Raw genomic sequence first — 17,011 nt, 5'->3', positions numbered from 1 at the left:
AACTCTGTCATAAAGTTTTATAACAGCATTGTGAATATTTTTCTTGACCTCAACTGTGCTACAAATATAATTTGTCATTAAAATGTCATTAAGCGTTAATTCTCTGCCAAATAGTTTTATAACATCATGAATATTCAGTACATCAGTTCATAATGTTTATTTTTAAGTTTCCTCCATGTGTTAATAAAAATAAATAAATAAAACAATCATTCAATAATAATAATAATAATAATAATTATTATTATTATTATTATTACAATTTATAAAATTATATTTTATTGCATTTGGACACCAATTCACCTAAAATTAAATGAAAACAGTACAATAATGGATTAAGCCAAGTTCATTGTCAGTTTTTTTTATGTATTGTGCACATACATAAAGTTAAGTATAATATTTTGACGTGTCTGTTGCATTTTGTTATTTATTTTAATTATTTGACATAGTATTAACACTTAATGACATTTAAAAGACAATTTAATGTAATGTTAACCCATGAAATTAGGTAGTTTCTTAAGTTTGATAATAATTCTGCTATTTTTTTGACAGATTTATGATTTATTAAGTTATGATGTATTGGTTTATGTCAAGTTGTCATAACAAAGACAATTCAAACAATGTCATATATTTTGCATTAAAAATTATATAATTGAACAAATGACACTTAATGACAGTTGTCATAAATGTGCATAAAATCTCCTTCATGTTCATCTCCTTCATGCTCATGTTCTCCTTCAAATCTAGATTAAAAACACATCTGTTTAAATCTGCATTTACTGAATAAGCACTGTGCTGCTTCACACTGACTGCACTTTTACTCCTGTTTTATTCTTTTTAACATTTTAAACTGTTTTTATTAAAATCACATTTATTTTCTTTAATTGTTATTTTAAATTCTCGTGTCTCTTTGTTTTTATTGTGATTTTATCGTGTATCTCTTATTTTTACATTTTCTTTTTTCTCTTTTATATATTGTTTTCTCATTTCTATGTAAAGCACTTTGAATGACCTGTATGAAATGTGTTATACAAATAAACTTGCCTTGCCATGCCTTTGATTCATGTCACGTGTCATGTAATGATTATGAAGGTATCATGTCAGTCTTATGAATACCCCTTCAAGTAAAGTGTTACCTTACTTACTTACCTCAAAGTCCCTGCATGGTCACAGTAAGTGGTCATCATAAGTCTGATAGCTTATAAAAGCACAGCATTAACATGCTAATTCAACAAAAAGAAGATCATTTTTGACCAGTGAGTTACATGCGGGGGTTAATAATAATAATAATAATAATAATAATAATAATAATAATAATAAAAGCATAACCTCCAGTTCCGATCAGCTCTTAAAAGACACAACATCTAATAAAAAAGACTCCACAAAATCTCAGTGTGCGTCAGTCATGAGAGCCATTTCAGTTTAGCAGGAGAGCCAGTACTCAGTAGCACTAGAACAGTGCAGCACTTTGGTTTGCACCGGCTCCTGAACAGAGGGGCGCGGGGGGTCGATTAGCTGGCCGTGATAAATCCGAACACAGCTTTACAAGGGCTTGCCACAACCACACCGGTTGGTTAAGGGCATTAGAGATGCAAAGCAGGGCACTGCCACACTCTGAAGTGCAAGTGAAGATAAATTCTGCATTGAAGGATCTTTCTCTTGCTAAGTTTAGCCGAATCTACAGAGGGGGAGAGAGACAAATAAAAGCCCTTTAATCCAGCCGCTCTCTGCTGAAGCCTTCGCCTCACTTCTGGGCACGCGTCTCAAAGGCTAAAGGGAAAACACATTAACCCTGCCTGGCATACACAATTACACACTCAAACTCAAATCATAAATACAGCACAGAAAAATGACTGCCACACGTCATTCCTTCGCTATTTTTACTTCCGTTTGAGCTATTTTGACAGCCATTAGCCAAGGCGACGTTTGCATTGCTGCAGAGGGCATAAAAACGGTGCATTGCTTTTTAATTCGGCTTAAAATGAGCAAGAAGAGGTTTATCGACAAAGCTTTAAAACAAAAGGTTGAAAAAGACAAAATGAAGGAGGGCTGGAGAGCTTGTCGTTTTTTCCGATAGATATCTTTTGTCTTCCTTAAGGGGATCCGGGCTGCCGGGGCGCTATCTCGAGATCAGAGAATGCTGGACAGTGATAAGTAGAAGCCACGGAGAGCCAGAAAGACAAGCCCTATCTCAAGTCTAAGAAAACAAGCTTTTAAAACACACATACACAGTGTGGCGCACAATGTAGTGGCGCGCGCACACACCAGATTACAAACTTAAATAACTGCTTTGCTCGGAAACCTATTAAACATTAATAATTTAAAGCTGCTATTACATGAAATTTAAAAACAATCCCATAATGCAATGCAACAAGCTCAGAGATAGAATCATATGAGTTCATTAGATCTTAAACCCGTGCTAAAGACAATTTGGCTTTTCCAACACGGTTTTAACGACTCAATTACGGCCATATTACAGCTTCAAGGTGATTTTAAAGTACAACTAAAATAATAGTGATCATTTTTAAATAATGAACAAAGCTAGCTGTTGTGACCTTGCATCTCCTACTGATAACCTTAGATGAAGCTCAAGAGATTAAAGAACAGGTCAATTATCTATTTAAGAGAGGAGCAAGAATCAATTTCAAGTCAATAAATGACTGTTTCGCCTAAGGCAACAGCTAGAGTCAAACCGTGAGATTGAGTACAGTAAGTCAAGCTACAAGCAATATTCCAATGAAATGATACTGATGATATTGGTGGTGCTTGGCCAGAGGATTACAATTGGACTTGAAAGTCAAATGATGATGTAAGGATGACACCTGTATACAAAACGACCTTATTTTTGACGGAAAAACACCGTACCAGCACTTAGAATATAGATAGTTTTTAGAATACTAAATAAAAAGTTTTTGCAACTGTTCATCATATGTAAAGAGGTGATGTTTTATATTATGCTAATACTCACTGTCCCTCTCACTTGAGGCTTTTTGGGCTCTGGGCTCATTTCTTGTGGAATAAATTTGATTGGTCCCTTGATCTGCCTCCTGGACCTTTTAGTTCCATCGGGTAGCGTCTCCATGGCAATGTCCGCTTCGTCACTGCTGGCCTGGTCGCACTCAGAGCACTGCCTGAAAAAGGATGAAAAGCGAGTGAGCGATAAAGGAGTTCTGCTGCTTTCATTTGACCTTATTGATTTCTCAATCGGGAGAAATCTTTGAGATGAGAAAGTGGCTTTTAAGGTCCATGTCAATGTTTTCCATCGGAAGCTGATGTGGTGTATTCGTTCCAACAAAAGGGTTGTTAAATATAACACACAAACAACATATAAAATTGGAAGTGAAGGAATAGCGGGATTCTTTAGTGAAAGCAAAAGCTTTTTGATTATACAGTATTACTGTTTCAGGGTCACGCAGTTGCCAGTAATTAGGTATGAGTCTGCCCCCCGCACAATTTTATCTTTCAAATGCTTTCTAATTTCCATCCCGCAGTGCGGAACGGCATCACGCTTTCTTATTTATGGATTAAATGAATTACTCGAATCAGCAGCAAAAGCATTGGGCTCAGCTTGACAAATAAACAAAACACAGAAACGCTCACGTACGCAAACTGCTGAGCCCCACATAAATTTTCAAAGTGACAGTTAGTATAAACTTATAAAAGTAAACACAGAAAGACTTTTTGAGGTTCTGCAAATGAAGTACTACTCTTAAACCCTATTCACACGACACTTTGGTCCCAGAAAATTTTCCAAAGGTGTCCTGTAAATGTTCTGAGATCGCTCGCGCAAAGAGGACCTAGTAGTAATATTGCCGTAACATACACGGAAAGCATTCTGTTTGAACAAGATGCAGAAACAATGCCGTATGGGGCATGCCGTAGTGAGGATGCGTGTGTCATTGCAACCAGAAGTTATTGTTCAGCTCTTTGACACAGGGATTAAAACGCAGATCAACATTCACGTCGAGAAATGTCAGAAAACTGGACTGAAGCAGAGATCAGAGAGCTAATCACTATTAGCTATAAACCTGAAATCATTCACCAGCATGACAGAACAACGCATTACTTGCTCCTTATGATCATGAACTAAAATGCACGCGTTTGGTTTCTTGAGAAAGAAGTTGTGGATAATTAGCAAACTTCAGACGCTGTGGAAAAATACGTCAAGTGTCTTTACAGGATTTTTACAGTATGTGTGCAGATTCCGTAAAATCATTGGCAGTGTGAATTTACCAAAAATCTAACGATCCCGGAAAAATCCCGAATGCATTTTCTGTGTATTTTACATAATATCTGTGTAAAAGAGCTATTAGAAACTGTGACTGTTTATTTATTTTGTTCATGTGTCTAAAGCCCGGGATACACTGCACGATTTTTGGCTGTCCCAGTCAAAAGATTGCCGTCGCGAAATAATCGTCACGATTTCTGTGATCGTGGCTCTTCATCGGTGATACTATGTCGTACAATGAGAGAGGTTCAAAGACGTCCGTTTTCCCGGTCTTGCGTCCAAAGATAGCCTACGATAGTTTTCTGACAGTGTCAGAAATTCGGCATGATCACCGCACAGTGTGTTTGCTGCTACAACCTGCGCGCTGGTATTTGTTTGCTGGTGACGTTGTGCTAACATGTGACGCAGACGCCGAAGCTTCGGTGTCATCATCGTACAGTCTACATGGCTGTCGTACCCAAGTTTAAACGATCCATGTCGCACAGTGTGATAAGGTTATGATCTTATAGGAGGGCAAAAATCCTGCAGTGTATTCCGGGCTTAAGCCAAGATTTTGAAAAATCTACATTGTCACAGTTTTACAGCTGTGTGCTGACATGTTAAAGACTCATTAAATTAAAATTCTAATTTTGTGATGTCCATGAAGTCCATGTCTACTTATCTATATGTTCCATAAGATGTGTTCATATCTATAGTTTTCACATACATTTAATAGCATTACCTTAAAGCAGACAAACACATTTATTATTGAAATGTGTATTATATATTTTATTGTAAATGTATTTTTTTAATATTACTATTACTATGTATACTAGCAATTTGGTCAAAAAAAAGAAAAGAATGAGATCTACAGAATGAGAGTCACCTTCCTAGAATTCCACCGAGTTAGGGTTAGGGTTAGTGTTAAGTAGAAGATCATGTTCATGAATGTGATGTAAAGTAAGCCCCATTATTTCAAAAACCAATAAATGAATCCCACCTCAACATCTATTTCAACAGAAACACCCAAGGAAAGAACGTGATTGTACATCGTGATTTTATTTTTTGATTTCATCTCCAGTGCTGCTCTTACCAGTAGCTGTTTTTGGTCTTCTTCGGCATGCGTGTGAGAGGAGGGTCCAGGCAGCCTAGGTGGTAGTGCAGCTTACATGTATCACACAGCAGTAAAAGATGCTGGTCCTGGTTTTTCTTACAGATTCCGCAACTGCACAGAACACAAACCATTTATCATTTTCAACAAGCATATTAAAGGGGATAGTTCAGCAAAATATTAAAATAACCCCTTGACTTAATCACCCTCAAGACATCTGAGATACATATGTCCATAATCTTTCAGACAAACACACCTTGTGTTATTTTAGAAAATGTCCCGGCTCCTCAAAGCCCCGCAACGGCCGAAAACCGGGTCCACAACTTTCAAGACTAAAAAGTGCAAACATCCGTCAAAGATGTAATCAAACACGGCTCCAAGGGCTTCCGAGGGTAATCAATGCAATTTTATAACAAAAATATCAATATTTAAAACTTCATAAACAAAAATAAATAGCTTTCGGTAACGACCACATCATGGACTCCACTGAATGCACAAGAGAGAACAGTGTAGTATGCGTACGATATGTAGTGATCTAGTCAGGGTTCCCACACCTTAGTTAACTTCAAGTTCAAGGACCTTTCAAAGACCCACAAATTCAAGGACTAAATGTGGGGACACATTTCAAGTGAGAGCAAGGTTACATCGTGTTACCTTTTAAGATACATTGTTACGGTTCCCTTTCGAAGGAACTCGCACTGCATCGCTGCAGTGACACTTTGGGGAAGCCTCCAGTGGTAAGAATGTGTATATAAAATTTAACCAATGGTGAGGCTTAACGACAAAGACAGGGTGACGTGGGAGCCAGGAAGTATATCGCTATCCGAAATACTGCCAAGACGCCATTTCAGGGACGCAGGAAGTATGGCAAGGGAGACGCAGCGTCTCGTTCCCTTCTCCCCGGGACATTTCATGTGTCAAACACAGCTATGAAAAAAAAAAACATTTTGGTATGAATCAACATTCACATACGGAAGATATAAGCATTTAAAACTAACAGTTTAGCACGTGTGCTTTAAAAGTCTATTTTTTATTTTTTTTATCCTACACTACATAATGTGTAATAATGTGGAATAATGTGGATTTTATTATTTATTTATTTTTTTCAAAAAACTTGCACAAAATAGATTCAAGCACATTCAATGACCTGTGTATATGTATGTTTTTTTCCCCAAAACTTCCCAGGGGCTTGAATTTTTTCCCAGATTCACGAACTTTCAAGGACCCATGGGAACCCTGTCTAGTGGTGTAGTGACATACGGAGAGAGCGGAGGCACAAAGGAGACAGCAAAACCACAACGCCAGTCACAAGTAAAAATTAGTATTTTTAAGGAAAATGGCGGAGGATTTTAATATAAGAAAAGAGGGTATTGAGTCATCCATACTTATCGCTAAAACCACTCACAATGCATGGTTTATTCTCACCATATCTTATGCATGGATGCTATGCATAATGTGCATTGACCGCTACCGGATGCTAGTTATTTTAGTTTATATATACACATATATATATATATATTCTTACAAAACCGCATTGATTACCATCAGAAGGCCTTTATTTATCACCATGGAGCTGTGTGGATGACTTCTGTGAAGAATGGATGCACTTATTTTGCGCTTGAAAGTCATGGACCCTGCTTTTTACTGTTATAAAGCTTGGAAGAGCTAGGACATTTACTAAAATTACTTAAATTGTGGCCATCTGAAAGATGATGAACATATGTATCTCGGATAGCTTGAGGGTGAGTAAATTATGGGGTAATTTTCATGTTTTGCTGAACTATCCCTTTAAATATACATAAATATTATATTGTAAAATTGCACTAAGCACTACAAGTCAATGACCCACTCCACTTGGCACCTGCTATCATCCTGTAGTGTATAGGAACCCTTGAATGTCTGAACACTAGAATAACACAGGTGTTGTGTCTGCTGCTTGGCACCTGCTATCATCATGTATAGGCTTAAAGCTAACCTGTAAAGCACAGCAGGAAGGTTAGACGATTTCCCTGGTGATCCTCCCTCTTTCTTGCTTGGCTTTCTCTCTTTGGGGGCTTTCAGAACGGCAGGAGAGTTCAGTTTCTACAAAGAAAGTAGAGCACAGACACATCATGTTTAAAGAGCAAGTAAAAATGAATTAAATTAGTTATCCGTTTTAATTTTAATTTAAACAAAAGAAAGATAAATGAGCTAGGTCTTCTGGACACCTGCAAGTGGTGACTAAATGAATTCCACTAAGCAATGCAAATAAGCAACAATAAAACAAGTTAAATTAAAAGATAAGACCCCTTATACATACAGTGCATATGTACATTAATAGGATATATTTACTGTTATTGCTATTGAAGCAGTGAGGAAGAGGAGTTTGGGAAGAGGACAGCAACTACAGAAGAAAAAGTTTCTTGATTTTCTGTCTATACGTTTAAGCTGCATCTTTTCTGTCTGGGTTAATTAGAAAAATTATCTCGTAGGAGCCGGTCACACAGCAACACAGACCAGCTTCCCTCCAGAGCCTCTCTAATCTGGGCGCTCTCAGTTCAGTGTGCCCGTGATGACGGTCCCTTTCCACCGCACCACAGGGATTAGAGCGGGGCAGAGTGGGGAATGAGGAGGTGCCAGGCTCCAAACCTTGCAAACTCAGGGGGACTGTACAATTCACAACATTTCAGTGGATTTATTTTTTTTTTAGAGAAGAAAGGTGTTTGCCTAAGAACACAAAAAAGCCTGAGAAAAACAGACGAACAGGCGGCTGGCCATCTGCTGAGGGAACCAGACAGACTTTATCGTCTCGCGTAGATTGTGGAGATCCCAGTGGTACACTAGAAGGGGTCACAAAACTGATGCAATTTCCAAAGGGATCGCATTGCCTGGGAGGTCCACAATGTTTCGTTTTATGCACATAACAATGTCCGCATGATAACCTGAGGTAAATACAAAAAAGCTAATGTGATGAAAGCTTAAAGCGTAACTAAAACCCCGGTCAGAGCCTGACTCCACCCACTGACAATATTTGAAAAATGCAAGAAAATGGGCAGATCCCAACGGAGATAGAAGGGACGAACTAAGCTCGTACCAAGTGTGTGGTGAGATCGTAACAAGGGCGTGGTGAGCTTGAACCTGCTTACGTCACGAGTCATTTTTTGGACCCAACATCCAATAGGAAAATTCAACTGCAGTAGCCACCGTTCATCCTGAAGAGGGCAGCACTCAGACGTTTTAACACCATATATTGCAGTATTGAAACACTATATATCCAAATGTCAAAAAAGTTACTAAAATCAATGAACAGCACTAATAAAGCATCATTCTTACAGATCATTAACTAAAAAAAGTTGGTTTAGGGTTTAGTTACTCTTTAACAAATATTAGAGAAGAAAACCTAGTGAAGACTCGGTAACAAGTCATGCTTGTTCACATTATGTCCGATGTGACTAAAGAACAAAAGTAAAAATACTCACAATGTGTGTCAGAAGAATTCAGTTTCATTCGATTTGTGTACTGAATGAGAAACAATAAGTCACAGAAATCACAAAAATGTTGTTTTAAGGCCGTATGAAATTGGGGGTTTGAATGGCCCGTTATGAAACCTAATGTTTGTAATAATGAAACTTTAATCGGCTTAGTGAAGCACATCCAAAGCTCTGAAAACTGGAGCATGCCAATGCAAGTAAATGACACAAAGTATAAAATATTCACAAACACCATTTGTACCAAACTTATTTAAGTTGTCTAACGTCCATATTTTGCTTCGAACACAAGTTAAGAAATTTAAATAAATAGTTAGCATCTAAATAAGACAATAAAAAAAACAACCTGCTGCTAGCCCAATATAGGAATGTAAGTTTTTCACACCACCAAATTTGTACCTGATGTCAAAAGCCTTTATGTTTGCGAAGGAGATAAAATCCCTGCACTAGCAAAAATACTTTTTATTATTGCACCCCATTTCAAAGTGCTCTGGTGAGACTTATTCCTCGCTGAGGGTGGCACGAAAAACGAGAGCCTGTCTCTCGAGAACATCAATAATTTGAGGGTTATGAGCAGACGCCAATGACTGATAGGGAATGAAAATGTAGTAGATAGATGACACAAAAGAGCAGGGCGCCTTGACTGATGTTGCTACTTAAGCAGCGCACGTTTTCTAATTATGTGATTTATGACCATCATTGTAGATTCACTGGCTCTCTCTTTTCCAGACCACTCTGCTTTCCCTGCATCCTTCTACCTGCTCGCTCCATTATTGCGGCATTTATCTGGCGAGAGGACGTTTTAAAAGATCCTTTTAATTAACCGTCTTACACACTCTCACATCGGGTAACCGGCTACTCAACGCAAATTAAGTTTTAAGCAGTTGCACATTTGTGCATACAAATGGTTGTCTGTTCTGTGGTATCACGAGTCGATGAAAGGTGCAAGATAACGTGTGCGGTAGTGCTGACTGATGCTTTGTTTTAGGTCACCACCTAGATGTCCCATCTTCATGTCTTTAATTTCACTCCTCCTGTGTGCACCATAGAGATTAACAAGGTGACAAAATACAGTTGACTGGTGATATCTCCTAAGTGACAACCTCACTCTCTGCAAGCCAATTGTGGCCTTGTAGCCTATCTGAAGGTATATCACCTGTCCTATTGGCACTACACTAATCCGCATCTCTAAGTAGCTATATGTATGCGTATTAAACAATGTACATTTTAACAGCTGAACTTTGACAACCGTTCGAAACATTTATTAAAAACCCTTACAATGCTGTTCACTGTTGCCGTTACCAATGGCATTTTGGTTTTGGCGCATATCCTGCTAAATGGCATTCTAGGTACAGACTGTTAGACAAAAAGAGAGATCTACAGAACATTTCAGACCTTCACATTTTCACACTCATTAAGTGACCGTCACCCATGGTGACGCACCTTGGTGATGTGGTTGCCATAGTGAGCAAGGGAGAGTTTGGTGGCTTTTTAGTTGTTAGAGTCGAGGCTGAGTGCATGGCCAATGACAGGTCAATCAGTTAGCGCAAATGAAAGAATTTCGCAAACAGGAGGCCCATTACAGTGAAGAGAATTACCTCGACGCCGTCTACCCTGTGGGGTGCTGCCTACAATCTAGATTTCTTTCAATCACAGCTCATTACCCGGGTGAAAAAAAATTCAGGATGAAGATTTCTGTTCTCTTTAAACTCTTTCGCTATGAAGTCAAAAAAAGATTCTACGGAAAGAAACTGTGTACCGAACCACAAACATGAACAGTTAAGATGTGTTTATTACTTTAAAGAGTTAATTCAAATCACTTCACAGTTTATTACTGTAAATTAGATGTTAATAAGCTGTAATGGAAAATGATTAAATTAATTTATTACATGGATCATTGGAATGCTTGATTCTGATGGGCCAGTCACAACATCTGCAGGTTTGTTATTACCAGATAACAACACTCAAAACAACACACAGTAACTGGTTTTATCTGCAAATAATTAATAACGCAAGCAGGGATACTGCAAATAACTAATTTGGGTAAAAATATGTTTTCTATAACAAGAAAGTGACAAAATGAAAACCACAATTTTCTGTTACAAACTTACACATAGCATCTTTAGCTTATAATAACATAAAAAATTCAAATCCATAATTTTCAATTAAAAAGTTTGTTTTCCAAAATGCTATAAATCTATTGAATCAATATATAAATGTGCAATAGGGCTTATTCGCAAACACCGGAAGTCGTTAACCGCGGCCATCTTGTTGACATGACATCTGTCCTGCGCCTAGCCGCATGTAGATTTGAGGCGAGGGGAGCAGTAGCCTAATGGCTTCATCTCGTCTGTATTAAGAGAAGATGAGCTTGATTATTGTGGAACCATATCAAATAGACCCAATAGCCTTAAGTAAAGATCCGTCCTTATTGCTAGCCGTAACTTATCCGGATATTTATAACTATATCGTTCATACAGTATCCGCATTCATCATACAAGCACTGAAGGGCCGTTCACATTATAACGATAACTATAACGATAACTATATCATCGTCCACATCACGGCACTCGCGCAAATCACTTGCCTTTAATATTGCTTGTAATAAAAACGTTTGCAGATGTCCTCAACACGCTGCGTTTCGCGTAACTCTAAACAGTGAATCTAGTTTGTGTAATCTCTTACCTTTTGGCACAACAGTTAGTTAATGTAATAGATTAAAAAACATTACGTAGTCAATTTTCACAGCAACTGCAGGTAATCTAATGTTATAGACCTCAGCATGCTTCACTGTCATTTTAAGTGCTCGTGCACTTGAAGTTCAAATAGATTTTAATGCTATCAATGGTTTATCCTTCATCAGGTGGGAAAAATCGCTCAGAAAGTGATCCCAATGATGTCATTCATTGTATCTGTATCGTTATAGTTTTGGTGTGAGCTCCGCTATTCTGTTTAACATAAAACGATTTTCAAAACTATATTTTTTATAGTTATCATTATAATGTGAACGGCCCTTATTCCCTACCTAGTATCAATGCCAGACCTATTATTATGTTCGTTATTAATACTAATTTAATAACAGGCTCAATTTATGGCAGCTTATTTGAAAGAGCAGTTTCAGCCACTGCTTACAGCTAACCATATGTGATCAAATTATGGGGACAGACTTGGCTGTGAGGCATATATCCCTAACGTTACCTGTGGTAAAATGATGTGGACAGACTTTGCTGTTGGGAGTCTTTCCTTCGCTGGTTCAACTCCTCTGTCTCCTTCCTTTCAATGTTTTCTGACAGTCGGATCGCATAAAAACTAATTCCGGGGTTCTTTTTGCTGTTGTTAGAACATCCGTGTATTACACCACACACCATCGCGCTTTAAAAAAATTAAACCGATAATACCATGCATAATACCCACGCTGCCTCGCTTGTCAATTGACAGACTGACAGTTCTATGTCAACAATATGGCCGCCGCGAACATTGATGTCGTAGATCGAATAACCCCTATTATCTTTGCCATGTTATATTCATATAGTTGACTAGTGATATACACTGATTTAAAAGAATAAACATTAATTTCACTTCGTCATATTAATAGCACTGTCATTGCTGCTGTCATCCTTGGGACGTCGGCGCTGAACTTTTTTTTGACAGCGATCAGTAGTGTTGTAGTCAAGACCACCTAAACCAAGACCAAGTCATGACCAAGACAGGCCGAGGTCGAGACAAGATCAAGACTTTAAAGGGTCGAGACCAAGTCAAGACCAAGACTAGTGCAAGTCACTGCATTAAAACACTCATGACAAAATGTGGAGTATGATTAGGCACTTCTTTTTTGTTTGCGTGCGTGTATGCCATCAGAGAAGTTGATAAAACAATCAAATGCATTGCATATATGTGGGAATTTATCTTTGTCTATAAGCAAATAAAAGTGAACAAACACTAAAGAGCTGAAATCAACTTAACCATTTATTCTGAACTGTCTTTCCATGGCTTGCCATCCACTTAACACAATGCAGGTGTTTTTAGTAATAAAAGTAGAAAAATTGTCATTGGGAGAAATTTAAACAATGCTTAAACAATGCCAACATAATATGTCAAATATGAATAAATAATAAAATTGTATAAACTGATTAACTGTATAAAATTAATGATAAAAAATAAATTTGTGATGTGCCTTCAGTTGTGGTCTTGAACGGTCTTGAAATAAAATTCATAGTCCTCTAAAAAGTGGTCTTGAGACTGAGACCGGTCTCGAGAACTACAACACTAGCGATCAGCTATAAAAAAAGATTTTGGTCCTGCTCGATTTTCGTAGATTTCGAGTAAAATAATGGAAAGTTTTTCATAAAACCCCCTGGGGTCAATGTGTTAGCACAAGAGAAGTTGATGCTGTCGTGTGAGAACAAGCAACGCTGGCATTCACCCAAGTGCCTCTCACGTAAATTTTTCGATTTTGATGGCTTACGTTTCTTCCCCGCCACAGAAAATCACCACAGGTTTATCCATGCCATCAAAATTATTATTTTGTTTTTGTTTGTTTGTTGATCATGAAGTACAAAGTAGATGAGGAAAACTAGGATTTTGTGTGTATTCAATGCGCCGCCGTTATTGTTTACAATGTGTGGAATGGTGCGCTGTGATTGGTTAGTGGATTTATTGCATTCTAAAGAGAAGGAGGACTGGCGTTTGTCACGGTTTGGAAAAAAGGGAGAAAAGATGACAGAATAACACGGCGGATATACTGATTTTGGTGGTAACTATTTTTTTGTAATGGTGTTTATTCCCTTTTGGAACCAATCTCTTCATATATGACATTATATTGACAAATGATTAGCCAAATAGTGTGTTTGTGACATTGGAACGTCTTGTCTTATCTTAAAACCGAAAGTAAAAGGTTTGTATTCGTTAAAAATGAATCAATATTACTTTAATTATGAGGTAAATATCCATGTAATAAGCGGGATAATGTACAGGCAGCAGGTTGTTATCGTGAAATAATACACATAATTTCTGCGATTAAAAATAAATTAATCACCCCTTTCACACAAATTATTCATGGAAACTCATTCATTCAGAAATCATCATGCTTATGATGCCATGATCATGTCTGCATCTCAATGCCTTTTCGGTACTTTCCAACTTGATCTGCCCTGATGAACAATACCATAAATGACGCAGCAGTTTCTCATCAAAAGGTTAACAATTGCTAACAAAATTTATTTGCATAAATGAACTCTGTTTAACTTTATAGGTCAATTTTAAATTCTAGCTGGCCTTCAGGGACAAACAAAATACTTTGAAAGAAAAAAGCAACCTCTTTAAAGCATATCAACACGATTTGTACACTTAAATGAAGTGCATGGTTTGTTTCAGAGATTGTTTCAGGGAGGTCTGGAAATTCACTGAAGCTGTGACAGATAGATGAGGCGTACAACTGGATCAAGGATAGGATGAGGTTGGGGGAGAGAGAGGCGAAATGAAGATGGACAGTGGATAGCAAAATGAGGCAGTTGAAGGTAAGCCGTACCTGTCCAAGAATCCCTCCCATCGTGCTCCATATGGCCTGGCCCTCGGTCCTCATCTGGCCATTGACATTCTGCAGGTCCTCCAGAGACTCACACAGCTGTGTCAGATAAAACCGCAGCAAGGCGGGAGATAAGACAAGGACAAGCTAGGCTGTTCTGTCTATTACTGCACACACAAACAGAAGTTGAACACACGCATAGGTGTACACAAACCAAAATGATTTTAGTTAAACAATAAATTACATACTAAAGAAAAACAGATTCAGAGTGTGAGCAAAGTGTTGAAAATACACTGTTGACATTACAGTCCCTTTTTCTGCCGCTCTCTCTCTTACACGTACACATCACTGTGGCATTTCTCCACGTAAGGGCCACTCTCAGCTCCAGACAGTAGATAAGCGTCAGGCAGCGTTTGATAAAGACGATGATGAGAGGAAAAAGTGCAGAGGTGATGTTATTATGGGTGTGTGAAACGAAACTACAGAGAGCGGCCTCTTATCTCTACTGTCTGTGAAGATGAGGCTCCATGTGAGGTGCTTCAGCTAACATTTAAAACTGGCTTCTCTCTCTCCACACACACCACATTATAACTGTTTATATGATAACACAATAACAATGCAATTTGTCACAATAATTCGATTATAAACACAAACAGTGGTCAAAAAATGTCTTTGGGCACACATTTATGTAGTTTACCAACTTTAATATATTACAATAACATTAATGATGCTTGAACTTTTCTCAGAACTAACTTTGTAATGAACTCAAGAATGAATAAACTTATCTGGTCTTAAAGAGACACTCCACTTTTTTTGAAAATACGCTAATTTTCCAGCTCCCATAGAACTGAACATTTGATTTTTACCATTTTGGAATCCATTCAGCTGGATCTGGTGCTACCACTTTTAGCATAGCTTAGCATAATCTATTGAATCTGATTAGACTATTAGCACTGCGCTTAAAATAACCTAAGAGTTTGGATATTTTTCCTATTTAACACTTGACTCTTCTGTAGTTACATCGTGTACTAAGACCAACAGAAAATTAAAAGTTGCGGTTTTCTAGGCAGATATGGCTGGGACTATACTTTCATTTTGGCATTATAATCAAGGACTTTGCTGCTGTAACATGGCTGCAGCAGTTGTAGTGATATTACGCACTACCCGAAAATAGTCCCCTGCCATTGAAAGTTGCTTAGGGGACTATTTTCGGCTGCTGCATTATATCATTGTGCCTCCTGCAGGCATATCTGCCTAGAAAATCGCAACCTTTAATTTTCCGTTGGTTTTAGTACACAATGTAACTACAGATGAGTCAAGTTTTACATAGGAAAAAAGCTAAACTCTTTGGTTATTTTTTAGCGTGATGCTAATGGTCTATTATAAAACGGCTCGTTCTGGTTCTTCATTCTGATTGGTTGAAACGCGTTCTAAGCCGTGATAAAATACCCCGATAAACCCATGGTTCAGACCGCATCACAAGTATCATTGCGCCACTGTTGCTGCGTACTGATTTATGAAAATAAACACCACAGTCTTTAATCATTTTTTAATTTTTCTACATTTGCACAATTATGGCGATATCCAGATAAATGTCAATAAATAAAACATTTCGTCAATAAAGAGAAAACATTCTCTGAAGTTTTTTTTTGTCTTATTGATATTTCCGCTATTATCCACAAGATGGCAATCTTACCCAACTTAAACACTGAGGCATTCACTCGACACAACAGCGTTGTGGTGGATTTAGCGTGTGTTTTGATCAGGCTCTGAATCTGATCTCTTACAAAGTTATTCACAAAAATGGAATTATCTCCGCATTCAGCTGAAAATTTGAGAGGTGATAACTGATAAGACAACAAATGAAGGTAGGATGAAACGTTTTTTGATGTTGTTGGAAAGCGGATGGACTGTTCTTTCATTTGATATTTTATTTTTATTATGTTTATTTAAAGAAGATAATTTTTCTGTAAGACATTCAACTAAAACTGGGTGGCAACTTAAAAAAACGCTGACGGGGAAAAAGTTAAGCATGCTTCCAAGCATATTTGATCATCACTTCAACAGTTGCACGATATAAATGTTAATGTATAAATTAGATGAATGTTGATTTATAAAAATAAACACCACAGTCTTAAATCATATTTTCATTGTGTCTTTGCTGCATCTCTGTTGGTTGAGAACTGCGCTCTGTTTCAGTCACACTTGATTCTGAGGAACTACTTTGTTTGGCGGAAGAGTATTTATACTAATATAATTACAACTTATTTGTGTTTTATTTTATAAAACCCCGCTAACGTTATGCATATGAAGTAACCGTTTTATAAACGCAATGAACCCCTCGAAGCGTTGGGTTGCCGGTGCATTTTGTAACAGCTAAGGGGGTTTAGGCAGTCCGCTTCGCGTCGTGCCTAACAACGCCCCTTAGCTGTTATAAAATGCACTGGTAACCCACTGCTTCTTGGGGTTTATTGCTTTAATCAGATTCAATGGATTATGCTAAGCTATGCTAAAAGTGGTAGCGCCAGACCCGGAGATCAGCTAAATGGATTCCAAAACGGTGTCTCTTTTAGGTCGTTTTTAGAAGATGTGTGATTCATAGGCAACTTGGCAGACAAAGCTCACCTGGAATTATTATGAGAGTTATGACTTTTACAAAGTGGTTCTTTGCGTTTTCCTTAAATTATTATCTTGTAAATTATGCT

General features: G+C 37.7%; 1 protein-coding gene across 3 annotated transcripts in view; it reads right to left on the bottom strand.

The window, feature by feature from the left end:
- Nucleotides 1–17,011, bottom strand: part of phf14 (PHD finger protein 14) — a 94,164-nt gene that overhangs the window by 48,963 nt on the left and 28,190 nt on the right. For all 3 annotated transcript variants that reach the window (XR_008648159.2, XM_055219605.2, XM_055219606.2), the window contains exons 11-14: nucleotides 14,310–14,405; nucleotides 7,291–7,397; nucleotides 5,298–5,429; nucleotides 2,966–3,128 (exon numbers count right to left, since the gene is read on the bottom strand). Coding sequence is in view for 2 of the 3 variants with exons in the window: in XM_055219605.2 (XP_055075580.2) it covers nucleotides 2,966–3,128; nucleotides 5,298–5,429; nucleotides 7,291–7,397; nucleotides 14,310–14,405 (498 nt within the window). In the remaining variant the exon portion in view is untranslated. The remainder of the gene's footprint in view (nucleotides 1–2,965; nucleotides 3,129–5,297; nucleotides 5,430–7,290; nucleotides 7,398–14,309; nucleotides 14,406–17,011) is intronic.

The sequence above is a fragment of the Misgurnus anguillicaudatus genome, chromosome 20 (genome assembly GCF_027580225.2).
Source record: "Misgurnus anguillicaudatus chromosome 20, ASM2758022v2, whole genome shotgun sequence".
Lineage (NCBI taxonomy): Eukaryota > Metazoa > Chordata > Actinopteri > Cypriniformes > Cobitidae > Misgurnus > Misgurnus anguillicaudatus.
Note: the sequence above shows the minus strand (reverse complement) of the source record. Positions and strands in the feature narration are given on the sequence as shown.